This window comes from Haliotis asinina, chromosome 9 (genome assembly GCF_037392515.1).
Source record: "Haliotis asinina isolate JCU_RB_2024 chromosome 9, JCU_Hal_asi_v2, whole genome shotgun sequence".
Classification (NCBI taxonomy): domain Eukaryota; kingdom Metazoa; phylum Mollusca; class Gastropoda; order Lepetellida; family Haliotidae; genus Haliotis; species Haliotis asinina.
This window is the reverse complement of record NC_090288.1, coordinates 1,274,409-1,287,431: the sequence shown is the minus strand read 5'-3', so window position 1 is coordinate 1,287,431 and position 13,023 is coordinate 1,274,409. Positions and strand designations below refer to the sequence as shown.

Sequence of the window (13,023 nt, the reverse complement as noted above, 5' to 3'; positions counted from 1 at the left end):
ATCAACGTATTCATTCATCATTTCGTCAAAGCATTGCATGTATGTAATCACGTCAACCATATACTGCGCGTTGACACTTCAACCACGTGGGAGGATTATTGGACATTTATAGTGAAATAAACCTCTCCTGACCCCCACACCTCGCCCCGTCATCAATGACGACTAGCAGTAGGTGGGAGATTTACAGTGGGTACACATACCAAATGGTCTTTGAACAAAAATGGTTTCAGGTCTAACTTTCGAAACGAAGGAAATGAAATATAGTGAGAGTTCTAAACACTTGTCTCAGAATGTTTGGCAGAAGTGACTAACGGGATCGGAGGTCAGGTTCCTTGACCTTGATGTTCTATGTCAATTTATCCTCCGTTGATATGTGCTCATGATGTCAGTCACCGATTGTGTGCTGCTCAAGCTGCTGTCATATAGATAGGCGTTAGAACCAACCAAACAAACTGGAATGGACAAAGGAGTAAAGTTTAACTTTAACAATGGCTTGAACAAGCACAAGGAACCAGCGGGTTGCGGACATTGCAGTACGTTACAGAGGCATACACCATGGATTACAAGAATTAGTCGTGGAAACTGAAGCTGTATTCGCATGTAGAAGAGTATAACATACGTTGAGCACTAAATGAGCTTAAACAATGTATCCATAAGTAAGACACATCAAAATGATATACTGAATTTTAAACCTTCAAAGTATGCTTTGTAAGAATGGCAGTAATGGATATCGCTTCGAGGCTACTTAAAATAGTATCTTTCCAAGATAACAGCACAGCAAACTATGGCATGAATGTTGGCAATTCCATGATGCCAAAGTGCTGGTACTATTGGTTTCGGAGGCTGCGCCGTAGAACGACGCCATGGATACATGTTTGTAATACGAACCAGCACTTGGTCGGTCTTCAGCAGATATTAAAGAGATTGCGTAAGATGGAGTGGGCTGGTGTTGCTCTCTTTCCAAAGAATGTGATTCATATTGCTGCTCCGTGACAAAAACACAGGCCCCACGTAGACTCTCGGCACCGGGATCGCTCGTTAATCAACCCTCTGTTGCAGGTAAAAACCCAAGGACAGTCGGATCTCCCTACATCTCGGAACCATTCGTTACGTCGCGAGAACCCAGGGGGCACTGAATTTAAACCTATAACTTCCGGTGAGGAAACACACGTTGTTAAGCTAGTTGGTTTGACCAGGTCAAGATGACCTAGTTGCGGTACTCTCAGACTCCAGTTTCACAATGTATGTAAACTTAAATGTTGTCAAATATCCAATGCTACCGACACAACGCCGGTTAGACTAGATTATGTAATTGACGTAGCCCGGGGACTGGAATGGTTATATACGGTCCAAGACGGGCACCTTGTTAATGGATCATACACAGATCCGACAAGCGACCCTCTAGTTGTGACTGTACAATCAACCCAATCAGTGTACACGACACGATCGGCTCTGTGTGACGTCGTTCCTGACCTACTGTTATCCCGCTACCCGCACCCCACTGGAAGGATTTCATGTTGACGTATGACCATCAGAAGTTCTTCATGCAAGAACAGCTACATTTCTGTTTTCTTCCACCGGTAATACACATGAAGGACGAAGTTGGCTACTTTTACCAATTTCGTACAATAATAATATTTGTGTACATCACGGTTCTCATGTTTTCTGTTTTCACCAACGAGTTCGTTGGCATGCTTTCATGATTTTACGTGCGCTTTCCGACATGTACATGTTTCAAAACCTTTCCAATTTACAATTCTTATTTAGAAATTACATCTGAAAATATAAGGTGAACAATTGTAATAATTACGTTGGAGTATGTTTTCAACATGTCGCCATCGTCACCATTGAAACCGGTTAAAATCTCTAATAAGCAGAACGACATTGTGACGATAATGTGAACTCTTTCCAAAAGGTGAGAGGATGGGTGAGTTAGCGGGTGAGCTGGTGGGTAGATGGATGAGAGAGTGAATGAGTGAGTTAATTATGGGCAACTTCATGTAGACCGGAAGTGATGAGGATGCCAGTTACAAGTGACGCCTTGAAGGAAGAGTATGGTAGTTGCGCCATCCTAACTTGGCACTCGAGTCAACAATCAGACAGAGGATTCTGAAACGGGCAAGGGGCACAAACCGGTGTCCGAACGAAGTAATCACATGACGTTGCGGTCAGTTACTGCGTTTATTTGCTCAGGTAAGTGTGAAGTGAGGTCACTATTCGTTGGAGTAGAAGTCGTCAACGTCTTCGTCCTCTTCAGCAGCACGTCTCAGATCCGGATCTGACAGCAGAGAGTGGATAGGTACATAACACCCAATACATAACAAAGGAGACATTGATCTGACAGCAGTGAGTGGATAGGTACATAGCACCCAATACATAACAAAGGAGACATTCATACGTACACGTATTTCGAGTGAGTACGTTGGATGGAGGTTTCGTTGGTCACAGTGCCTGTTATCCTTAACCATGTTATCCTTGATTATCCTTGATAGCGTCTTTCCGCTTTACTCAGTGATTTCAATTACTGGTTTGTCTTGTCAAGACTTGACTAATTTTAGGATCAATATTGTTTCAGTTTAGTCGACTGTGGTGTTACAGGAACATTCACTGGAGTATGAACTCTGATATGCTTATAGCTGGGCTACCTGCATCAATAGTCAGCAGGCCTCGCATGGTCCTGGTGAACTCATCGACGCTCACTTCAGAATTGCCTGCCAATATTACAACATTACAACATTACAATATAAGATTAGAACACAATAATACAATGAAATACTACAATAAAATATAATAATGCGATACACAAAATGTATTAATACAGTAAAATAACAGAATGCGTCCAGTTTAAATGTGTTACTAGCATGGTGACCAGTCACGTCCAGGGTAGATGTGTTGCCAGCTGGGTGACCAGTACCGTCCAGTGTAAATGTGCTACCAGCAGGGTGACCAGTCACGTCCACTGTAAATGTGTTACTAGCATGGTGACCAGTCACGTCCACTGTAAATGTGTTACTAGCATGGTGACCAGTCACGTTCAGGGTAGATGTGTTGCCAGTACGGTGAATAGTCACGACCAGGGTAGATGTGTTGTCAGCAAGGTGACCAGTAACGCCCATGGTAGAGATACTAGCAGGGTGACCAGTAACGCCCATGGTAGATGTGACACTAGCAGGGTGACCAGTAACGCCCATGGCAGAGATACTACCAGGGTGACCAGTAACGCCCATGGTAGAGATACCAGCAGGGTGACCAGTAACGCCCATGGTAGAGATATCAGCAGGGTGACCAGTAACGCCCATGGTAGATGTGTTACGAGCAGGGTGACCAGAAACGCCCATGGTAGATGTGATACTAGCAGGGTGACCAGTTACGTCCAGGGTAGATGTGATACTAGCAAGGTGACCAGTAACGCCCATGGTAGTTGTGATACCAGCAGGGTGACCAGTAACGCCAATGGTAGATGTGATACTAGCAGGGTAACCAGTAACGCCCATGGTAGATGTGATACTAACAGGGTGACCGGTAACGCCCATAGTAGATGTGATACTAGCAGGGTTACCAGTAACGCCCAAAGCAGATGTGATACTATCAGGGTGACCAGTAACGCCCATAGTAGATGTGATACTTGCAGGGTGACCAGTCACGCCAATGGTAGATGTGATACTACCAGGGTGACCAGAAACGCCAATGGTAGAGATACTAGCAGGGTGACCAGGAACGCCCATGGTAGATGTGATACCAGCAGAATGACCAGTAACGCCCATGGTAGAGATACTAGCAGGGTGACCGGCAACGCCCATGGTAGATGTAACACGAGCAGGGTGACCAGTAACGCCCATGGTAGATGTGATACTAGCAGGGTGATGAGGAACGCCCATGGTAGATGTGTTACGAGCAGGGTGACCAGTAACGCCCATGGTAGATGTGATACTAGCAGGGTGACGAGCAACGCCCATGGTAGATGTGATACTAGCAGGGTGACCAGCAACGTCCATAGTAGATGTGAGACTATCAGGGTGACCGGTAACGCCCATGGTAGATGTGAGACTAGCAGGGTGACCAGTAACTCAAAGGGTAGATGTGATACTAGCAGGGTTACCGGTAACGCCCATGGTAGTTGTGATACCAGCAGGGTGACCAGTAACGCCCGTGGTAGATGTGATACTATCAGGGTGACCGGTAACGCCCATGGTAGATGTGAGACTAGCAGGGTGACCAGTAACGCCCATGGTAGATGTGATACTAGCAGGGTGACCAGTAACACCCAGGGTAGATGTGATACCAGCAGGGCTACCAGTAACGCCCATGGGAGTTGTCATACCAGCAGGGTGAACAACAACGTCCATGGTAGATGTGATACTAGCAGGGTGACCAGTAACATCCATGGTAGATGTGATACTAGCAGTGTGACCAGAAACGCCCATAGTAGATGTGATACTAGCAGGGTGACCAGTAACGCCCATGGTAGATGTGATACTTGCAGGGTGACCAGTAACGCCCATGGTAGATGTGATACTTGCAGGGTTACCAGTAACGCCCATGGTAGTTGTCATACTAGCAGGGTGACCAGTAACGCCCATGGTAGATGTGATACTAGCAGGGTGACCAGCAACACCCATGGTAGATGTGATACTAGTAGGGTGACTAGTAACGCCCATGGTAGATGTGATACTAGCAGGGTGACCAGGAACACCCATGGTAGATGTGATGCTAGTAGGGTGACTAGTAACGCCCATGGTAGATGTGATACTAGCAGGGTGACCAGTAACGCCCATGGTAGATGTGACACTATCAGGGTGACGAGTAACGCCCATCGTAGATGTGATACTATCAGGGTGACCAGTAACGCCCATGGTAGATGTGATACTAGCAGGGTGACCAGTAACGCCCATGGTAGATGTGATACCAGCAGGGTGACCAGTAACTCCCAGGGTAGATGTAATACCAGCAGGGTTACCAGTAACGCCCATTGTAGTTGTGATACCAGCAGGGTGACCAGCAACGCCCATGGTAGATGTGATGCAAGCAGGGTGACAGGTAACACCCATGGTAGATGTGATACTATCAGGGTGACCAGTAACGCCTATGGTAGATGTGATACTAGCAGGGTGACCAGTAACGATGATAGTAGAGATACTAGTAGGGTGACCAGAAACGCCCATGGTAGATGTGATACTAGCAGGGTGACTAGGAACACCCATGGTAGATGTGATACTAGTAGGGTGACGAGTAACGCCCATGGTCGATGTGCGACTAGGAGGGTGATCAGTAACGCCCATCGTAGATGTGATACTAGCAGGGTGACCAGTAACGCCCATGGTAGATGTGATACTATCAGGGTGACCAGTAACACCCATGGTAGATGTGATACTATCAGGGTGACCAGTAACGCCTATGGTAGATGTGATACTAGCAGGGTGACCAGTAACGATGATAGTAGAGATACTAGTAGGGTGACCAGTAACACACATGGTACATGTGATACTATCAGGGTGACCAGTACCGCCCATGGTAGATACTAGCAGGGTGACCAGTAACGCCCATGGTAGATGTGATACTAGGAGGGTGACCAGTAACGCCCATGGTAGATGTGATACCAGCAGGGTGACCAGTAACGCCCATGGTAGATGTGATACTTGAAGGGTGACCAGTAACGTCCATGGTAGATGTGATACTAGCAGGGTGACCAGTAACGCCAATGGTAGATGTGATTGTAGCAGGGTGACCAGTAACGCCAATGGTAGAGATACTAGTAGGGTGACGAGTAACGCCCATGGTAGATGTGATGTTAGCAGGGTGACCAGATACGCCCATGGCAGATGTGTTACGAGGAGGGTGACCAGAAACGCCCATGGTAGATGTGATACTAGCAGGGTGACCAGAAACGCCAATGGTGGATGTGATACTATTAGGGTGACCAGTAACGCCCATGGTAGATGTGATTGTAGGAGGGTGACCTATAACGCCCATGGTAGATGTGATACTTGCAGGGTGACCAGCAACGCCCATGGCAGATGTGATACTAGCAGGGTGACCAGTAGCACCCATGGTAGATGTGATACTAGAAGGATGACCAGCAACGCCCATGGTAGATGTGATACCAGCAGGGTTACCAGTAACGCCCATGGTAGATGTGATACCAGGAGGTTGACCGGAAACGCCCATGGTAGATGTGATACCAGCAGGGTTACCAGTAACGCCCATGGTAGATGTGATACTAGGAGGGTGACCAGCAACACCCATGGTAGATGTGATACTTGCAGGGTGAACAGTAACGCCCATGGTAGATGTAATACTACCAGGGTTACCAGTAACGCCCATAGTAGATGTGATACCAGGAGGTTGACCGGAAATGCCCATGGTAGATGTGATACTGTCAGGGTTGCCAGTAACGCCCATGGTAGATGTGATACCAGCAGGGTGACCATTAAGGCCTATGGTAGATGTGATGCTAGCAGGGTGACCAGTAACGCCCATGGTAGATGTGATACTTGAAGGGTGACCAGTAACGCCCATGGTAGATGTGACACCAGTAGGGTGACCAGTAACGCCCATGGTAGATGTGATACTAATAGGGTGACCGGTAACGCCCATGGTAGTTGTGATACTAGCAGGGTGACCAGTAACACCCATGGTAGATGTGATACTAACAGGGTGACCGGTAACGCCCATAGAAGATGTAAAACCATCAGGGTGACCAGTAACGCCCATGGTAGAGATACTAGGAGGGTGACCAGTAACACCCATGGTATATGTGATACTAGCAGGGTCACCGGTAACGCCCATAGTAGATGTAAAACTATCAAGGTGACCAGTAACGCCAATCGTAGAGATACTAGGAGGGTGACCAGGAACTCCCATGGTAGATGTGATACCAGCCGGGTGACCAGTAACGCCCATGGTAGATGTGATACTGTGATGGTGACCAGTAACGCCCATGGTAGATGTGATACTATCATGGTGACCAGTAACGCCAATGGTAGATACACTAGTAGGGTGACGAGTAACGCCCATGGTAGATGTGATACCAGTACGGTGACCAGTAACGCCCATGGTAGATGTGATACTAGCAGGGTGACCAGCAACGCCCAGGGTAGATGTGTTACGAGCAGGGTGAACAGTAACGCCCATGGTAGATGTGCAACTTGCAGGGTGACCAGTAACGCTCATGGTAGATGTGATACTAGCAGGGTGACCAGTAACGCCAATGGTAGATGTGATACTAGCAGGATGACCAGTAACGCCCATGGTAGATGTGATACTATCAGGGTGACCAGTAACGGCCATGGTAGATGTGATACTAGGAGGGTGACCAGTAACGCCCATGGTAGATGTGATACCAGCAGGGTGACCAGTAACGCCCATGGTAGATGTGATACCAGGAGGTTGACCAGTAACGCCCATGGTAGATGTGATACTAGCAGGGTGACCAGTGACGCCAGTGGTAGATGTGATTGTAGCAGGGTGACCAGTAACGCCCATGGTAGATGTGATACCAGCAGGGTGACCAGTAACGCCCATGGTAGATGTGATACTTGAAGGGTGACCAGTAACGCCCACGGTAGATGTGATACTGGCAGGGTGACCAGTAACGCCAATTGTAGATGTGATTGTAGCAGGGTGACCAGTAACGCCCATGGTAGATGTGATACCAGTACGGTGACCAGTAACGCCCATGGTAGATGTGATATTAGCAGGGTGACCAGTTACGTCCAGGGTCACACCCAGGATAGATGTGTTACTAGCGTCGTGTCCAGACAAGTCCGGGTTAGATGTATTATGAGCATGGTGATCAGACAATGATTAACATTCATGTGTGATAATAAACAGTCACTTACCGTCTTCATCAATAAGAGGAAGAAAGTCCTTCACTGCGCGCGCATCAAAAACTTTCTTGGCCTCTGATTGGTCAATTATGCCATCCTTATTGATGTCAAGGTCGTTGGCATCACGTCCGTATATGTAGTGACCTTCAACGAAAAGAGAACGGTTTAGCAGTATTCCAACAATTTCCCACCGGGTACACCCGAAATGATATTCGGACATTCTGCTCTTTTGGAAAACCGATGTGCGACAGCTGACAAACACGACAGTAAAGCTCAAGCCTTACGGAAACAAGGCTGGACTACTGTTAATCTTTCAAAATGCTCGTAAAATAAATAACAGGTTCGTTTCAGAAAGATGGGGGGATGGGGGGGGGGGGGGGGGGGGGAGGGGGGAGGAGGAGTTGGGGATGGTGGTGGTGCTGGTGGGTGGGTATGCGTGGGAAAGTGGGTACGAATCCACCAATCCAATTGGCGGCTCTAAGGAGGCCATATCTTTCCTTGCCTAGTAGACTATTACAGTTTTACCTCTTTGAATGTTCTTGTATTTTCTGTATATTCTGTATATCCTCCTGCCAATTCTCTTTACCCGTCCAAACCACCGCCGTCGAATAAACCAACCCTCGGCGTCCGGCAGCAGGATGAGTCCCAGGAGCAGAAACACCAGCAGCAGACGCATGTCGACTGTTGTTGACGTTACCGACGTGATATACTCTTCAAACAACAACAATGAAAAAACAAATTGAATTTTAGGAAAATGTTTGGCACAAACCAATCCATGCTGAATCCCAACACGTTGGGGTATGGTTGCCGACGGCATAACGCTACACTTCTTTTAACCTAAAGTTACCACCGCCGCCCAGGATCTCTACGTCCGGTTGAGACATCTTCGTACAAACACCACGGTCGCATCATCAACAACAATCAAAATCCTGGAATGCACCGAATCTCCATCCAGAGCGAAATTGGCTGTGGGATCTTTTGAGAAGGGGCCAGTTCAACGTAACGTCAATGGTTGATCTTTGAAGCATGACAATTCTCGCCCTCACTTTGCATGCGTTTGTACAGGACTTTGACAAGCCAAATAATAAATAATAGTCCTTCACATTCTTAGCCACCCGATTTGACCTCCACTGAACATCAACCGATATCATAGTGAGAACAGAATATTTTTACGCCAGTGTGGGACCATTCCCCACTCCCTCCCACTTTGTGTATTAACACCATCTCCTAACTAGCAATGGCAAGTATTGGTTTGGAGATGATAATGCACTTGTCTATTTCTGTCTTGATTCTACGATACGTTGCTGGTAGAGCCTGAAAACCCTGGATTATACAACACGTTGGTGGTTCTTTGTGGTCGTAGAGCCTGAAAACCCTGGATTATACAACACGTTGGTGGTTCTTTGTGGTCGTAGAGCCTGAAAACCCTGGATTATACAACACACTGGTGGTTCTTTGTGGTCGTAGAGCTGGAAACTCTGGGTTATACAACACGTTGGTGGTGCTTTGTGGTCGTAGAGCCTGAAAACCCTGGATAATACAACACGTTGGTGGTGCTTTGTGGTCGTAGAGCCTGAAAACCCTGGATTATACAACACGTTGGTGGTTCTTTGTGGTCGTAGAGCCTGAAAACCCTGGATTATACAACACGTTGGTGCATGGTTCTTAGTGGTCGTAGAGCTGGAAACCCTGGGTTATACAACACGTTGGTGGTGCTTTGTGGTCGTAGAGCCTGAAAACCCTGGATTATACAACACGTTGGTGGTGCTTTGTGGTCGTAGAGCCTGAAAACCCTGGATTATACAACACGTTGGTGGTTCTTTGTGGTCGTAGAGCCTGAAAACCCTGGATTATACAACACGTTGGTGCATGGTTCTTAGTGGTCGTAGAGCTGGAAACCCTGGGTTATACAACACGTTGGTGGTGCTTTGTGGTCGTAGAGCCTGAAAACCCTGGATTATACAACACGTTGGTGGTTCTTTGTGGTCGTAGAGCCTGAAAACCCTGGATTATACAACACGTTGGTGCATGGTTCTTTGTGGTTGTAGAGCTGGAAACACTGGGTTATACAACACGTTGGTGGTTCTTTGTGGCCGTAGAGCCTGAAACCCTGGATTATAATACACAACACGTTGGTGATTCTTTGTGGTCGAAGAGCCTGAAAACCCTGGATTATACAACACGTTGGCGGTGCTTTGTGGTTGTGGAGCCTGAAAACCCTGGATTATACAACACGCTGGTGGTTCTTTGTGGTTGTGGAGCCTGAAAACCCTGGGTTATACAACACACTGGTGGTTCTTTGTGGTCGTGGAGCCTGAAAACCCTTCGACGAAAGACTTCCTTGTCAAAGTTATCGAACGTCTGTTTTCTTCGTGGTTTAACTTTTGAGACGATCCCTACATGTTTTGTTTTGTTTACAGGTGAACAGACTTTGTGACATGAAACTGACAATGCTCGACTAGTGCGGTACAAGATTTCCCCTAAATCTAACTAAAGAAGTTGAACACGTGACAAGTTTCAATGTCCTGACTCATTGTGACTGTGCACGTGACAATCAACGCCGTACATATGCAAGATGATAACCTTGTGATAACACTACAAGTGTGAAATATACTTTAAATCTACATTTACTCATGTGATTCAGTTTGTAAACATTGATGAAAATATCTTAAACATCTATAAATGAACTACCAGTCAAGGCGAGGCGTACGTCCCTGTAAAGACATAGACTGAATACTGATATATATACAGAGGAGACACCTATTCCTCTCAACTAAATTTATCATATCATTACTTTTGAAAACATCTTTAAAACTTTGAAAACAGAAACGTTAAGTGTTTGGAAAATAACCAACACATTTAAAACCCTGCAAACATTTCAAGTGATTCTCAGCAAAGTTTCTATTGAACCAATCTTGTTTTATTTACCCAACCACAGATTACTACTCACAAACTATTGCTATGGTATAAACACTCATGTCAGTGACCAAACGCACATGAGATTCTGGAAACACGAGAACTGCATAAGAAAACGACACATGAATATACGCGTTTGTCAAAGACCAAATGCCCGTAAAGTAATATGAATGGCTGATTGACAGCATATTCTTGCGGACGTCATGTGTAAATTTAAGCGAGTGAGTGAGTGAGTGAGTGAGTGAGTAAGTGAGTGAGTGAGTGAGTGGTATGGGTGCTGGGTTTTCACAGTACTCCAGCATGATGCAGACTCCTGACTCTCTTCAGTAAGACAACGAGCGTACATTTTGCGCTGCCACAGGTAGTTAGGTAGAGAGGGTGATAAGAGAGCCAAACCCGGGAATACATGGCTATCTGGGATGCCAAAAGGATCCATAAAATATAATTCAGTTAAATATCCAACCGAATTATTCCCCACCCCGTCCTCCCAGTCCGCCCTGCAATGCTGAAGCCATACATTGGGCAAGTAGAGACTTCCTCAGGTTCTGGTCAGAATTTCCCATCTGCCTGGGGATCCTTTTCAGTTTGTTCCAATCCAGATTCTATATATTCAGAGACTAAACAGTAGTCTAGCCAGTACCTGGCACATGTGTATTATGTCAGGACATTGTGAAGATGAACGGAACCGAGGTATCAACAAGACGGACTTACCTGTAGAGTTGTAACTGAGACTCTGTCACCTGTTGACTGCAGCAGCGGTGATGTGGCTGTCCTGGGTGGTCCTATTTATATACAGTTATTGCTGAGTGAGCAGACCGAGATCACTGATAGGTGACATTTCCTTGTAACACACGTTGTGAACAGGTAGTACTACCAGCTAATAAGTTTTTGATGTACCAAACAGATACGGGTGATCGATTCTACATGAACCTGATGTCAAATTCAGACGCTAGGGAAAAATCTAGACTGGCTTCACTGTGGGTGATAGTATTGTAGAGAGGCCTAGGTAGTGGAGAAATAAGATGTTTCAGGGACTACGAGTGAGTGACTTAGTTTTACACCGCCTTTTAGCAAAATATGACGGGGGACGCCAGAAATGGGCTCCACACATATGGGGAATCGAACGTGGGTCTTTGGAGTGACGATCAAAGGCTTTAACCACAATGCTAACCTGCCGCGTCTCAGGGCCTGTGAGGCTAGGGAGAGAGGTGTTGGTGGCTGCGATCTAGCAGTGAATGAGTGAGGGTGTGTGAATGGGTGACTTATTGTTTGTTATGTAACGTCCAACAATAGTGATTGAGTGACCTTAGCTTTACGCCAAACACAACAACAATCCAGCCATATGAAGGTGGTTTGTTAGTTATCGAATCCAGACCAGTCCAGATGTAATCCTGTGACTGGCATCATCGATATTAGCGATCCTGATGACAATGGGTTCTTGTGTAAAGTACGTATTAATGACCATGGTATAATACCGCTTTGTGCATGTCGTCTCTCATACCGCTCCTTCATCATGAAATTCGGGTCGGGGTCCAGGGGCGCTGGGGTATTCTGGTGGTTAAAGCTTTCGCTCGTCACGCCGATCATCTGGGTTTGAATACCGACATAGTTGCGATGTGTGAAGCCCAATTCCTGGGCCCCCGCCTTGATATTAATGGAATATTGCTAAAACTGAACTCACTCACTCCCTCCCTCCCTCACTCAGTCACTCACTCACTCACTTGTATGCCACGTGTGTTGCAGCAAACTTGGAGTTGTATTCAGTCACTCTCTCAAAAAGTGTTCCCTTGTACACGTAGTTTACAACTGGGCAATCTGTGCAGCTCTAAATGTTGGCACGGTGTGGATTTCACACCTAACGGGACACATCAGATTGAAGCAAAGCATTAGTTGAGGTGTGACAGAGCCATTACATCCTGATTGCGTGACACACCTGTCCATGTCATCAGGTGTGAACCACCATCCGCGTCCACTGCAGCATGGCAAGGTTTATATGCCTACATAAGTGGGTGAGTGAGTTTAGTTTTACGCCGCACTCACCAATATTCAAGCTATATGGCGGCGGTCTGTCAATAATCGAGTCTGGACCAGACAATCCAGTAATCAACGACATGAGCATCGATCTACGCAATTGGAAACCGATGACATGTGTCAACCAAGTCTGCGGGCCTGAGCACCCGATCCCGTTAGTCGCATCTTACGACAAGCATAGTCGCCTTTTATGGCAAGCATGGGTTGCTGAAGGCCTATTCTACCCTGGGACCTTCACGGGTCACATGCC

General features: G+C 46.6%; 1 protein-coding gene across 3 annotated transcripts; it reads right to left on the bottom strand.

Moving 5' to 3' along the window:
• Nucleotides 1-2,167: 2,167 nt before the first annotated feature.
• Nucleotides 2,168-12,550, bottom strand: LOC137296214 (uncharacterized). 3 transcript variants are annotated; one of them, XM_067827948.1, is made up of 6 exons: nt 12,464-12,550; nt 11,454-11,524; nt 8,352-8,537; nt 7,839-7,970; nt 2,646-2,711; nt 2,168-2,278 (listed from the first exon to the last, which is right to left on the bottom strand). In XM_067827948.1, the coding sequence occupies exons 3-6, from the start codon at nt 8,500-8,502 to the stop codon at nt 2,214-2,216; spliced, it is 414 nt and encodes a 137-aa protein (XP_067684049.1). In that variant the 5' UTR covers nt 8,503-8,537; nt 11,454-11,524; nt 12,464-12,550; the 3' UTR covers nt 2,168-2,213. The 3 variants fall into 3 exon arrangements, with proteins under 3 accessions (XP_067684049.1, XP_067684050.1, XP_067684051.1); XM_067827949.1 differs by lacking the exon at nt 12,464-12,550 and having other exon boundaries at nt 11,450-11,523; XM_067827950.1 differs by lacking the exon at nt 12,464-12,550 and having other exon boundaries at nt 8,352-8,507; nt 11,454-11,506.
• Between the last annotated feature and the right edge of the window lie 473 nt (nt 12,551-13,023).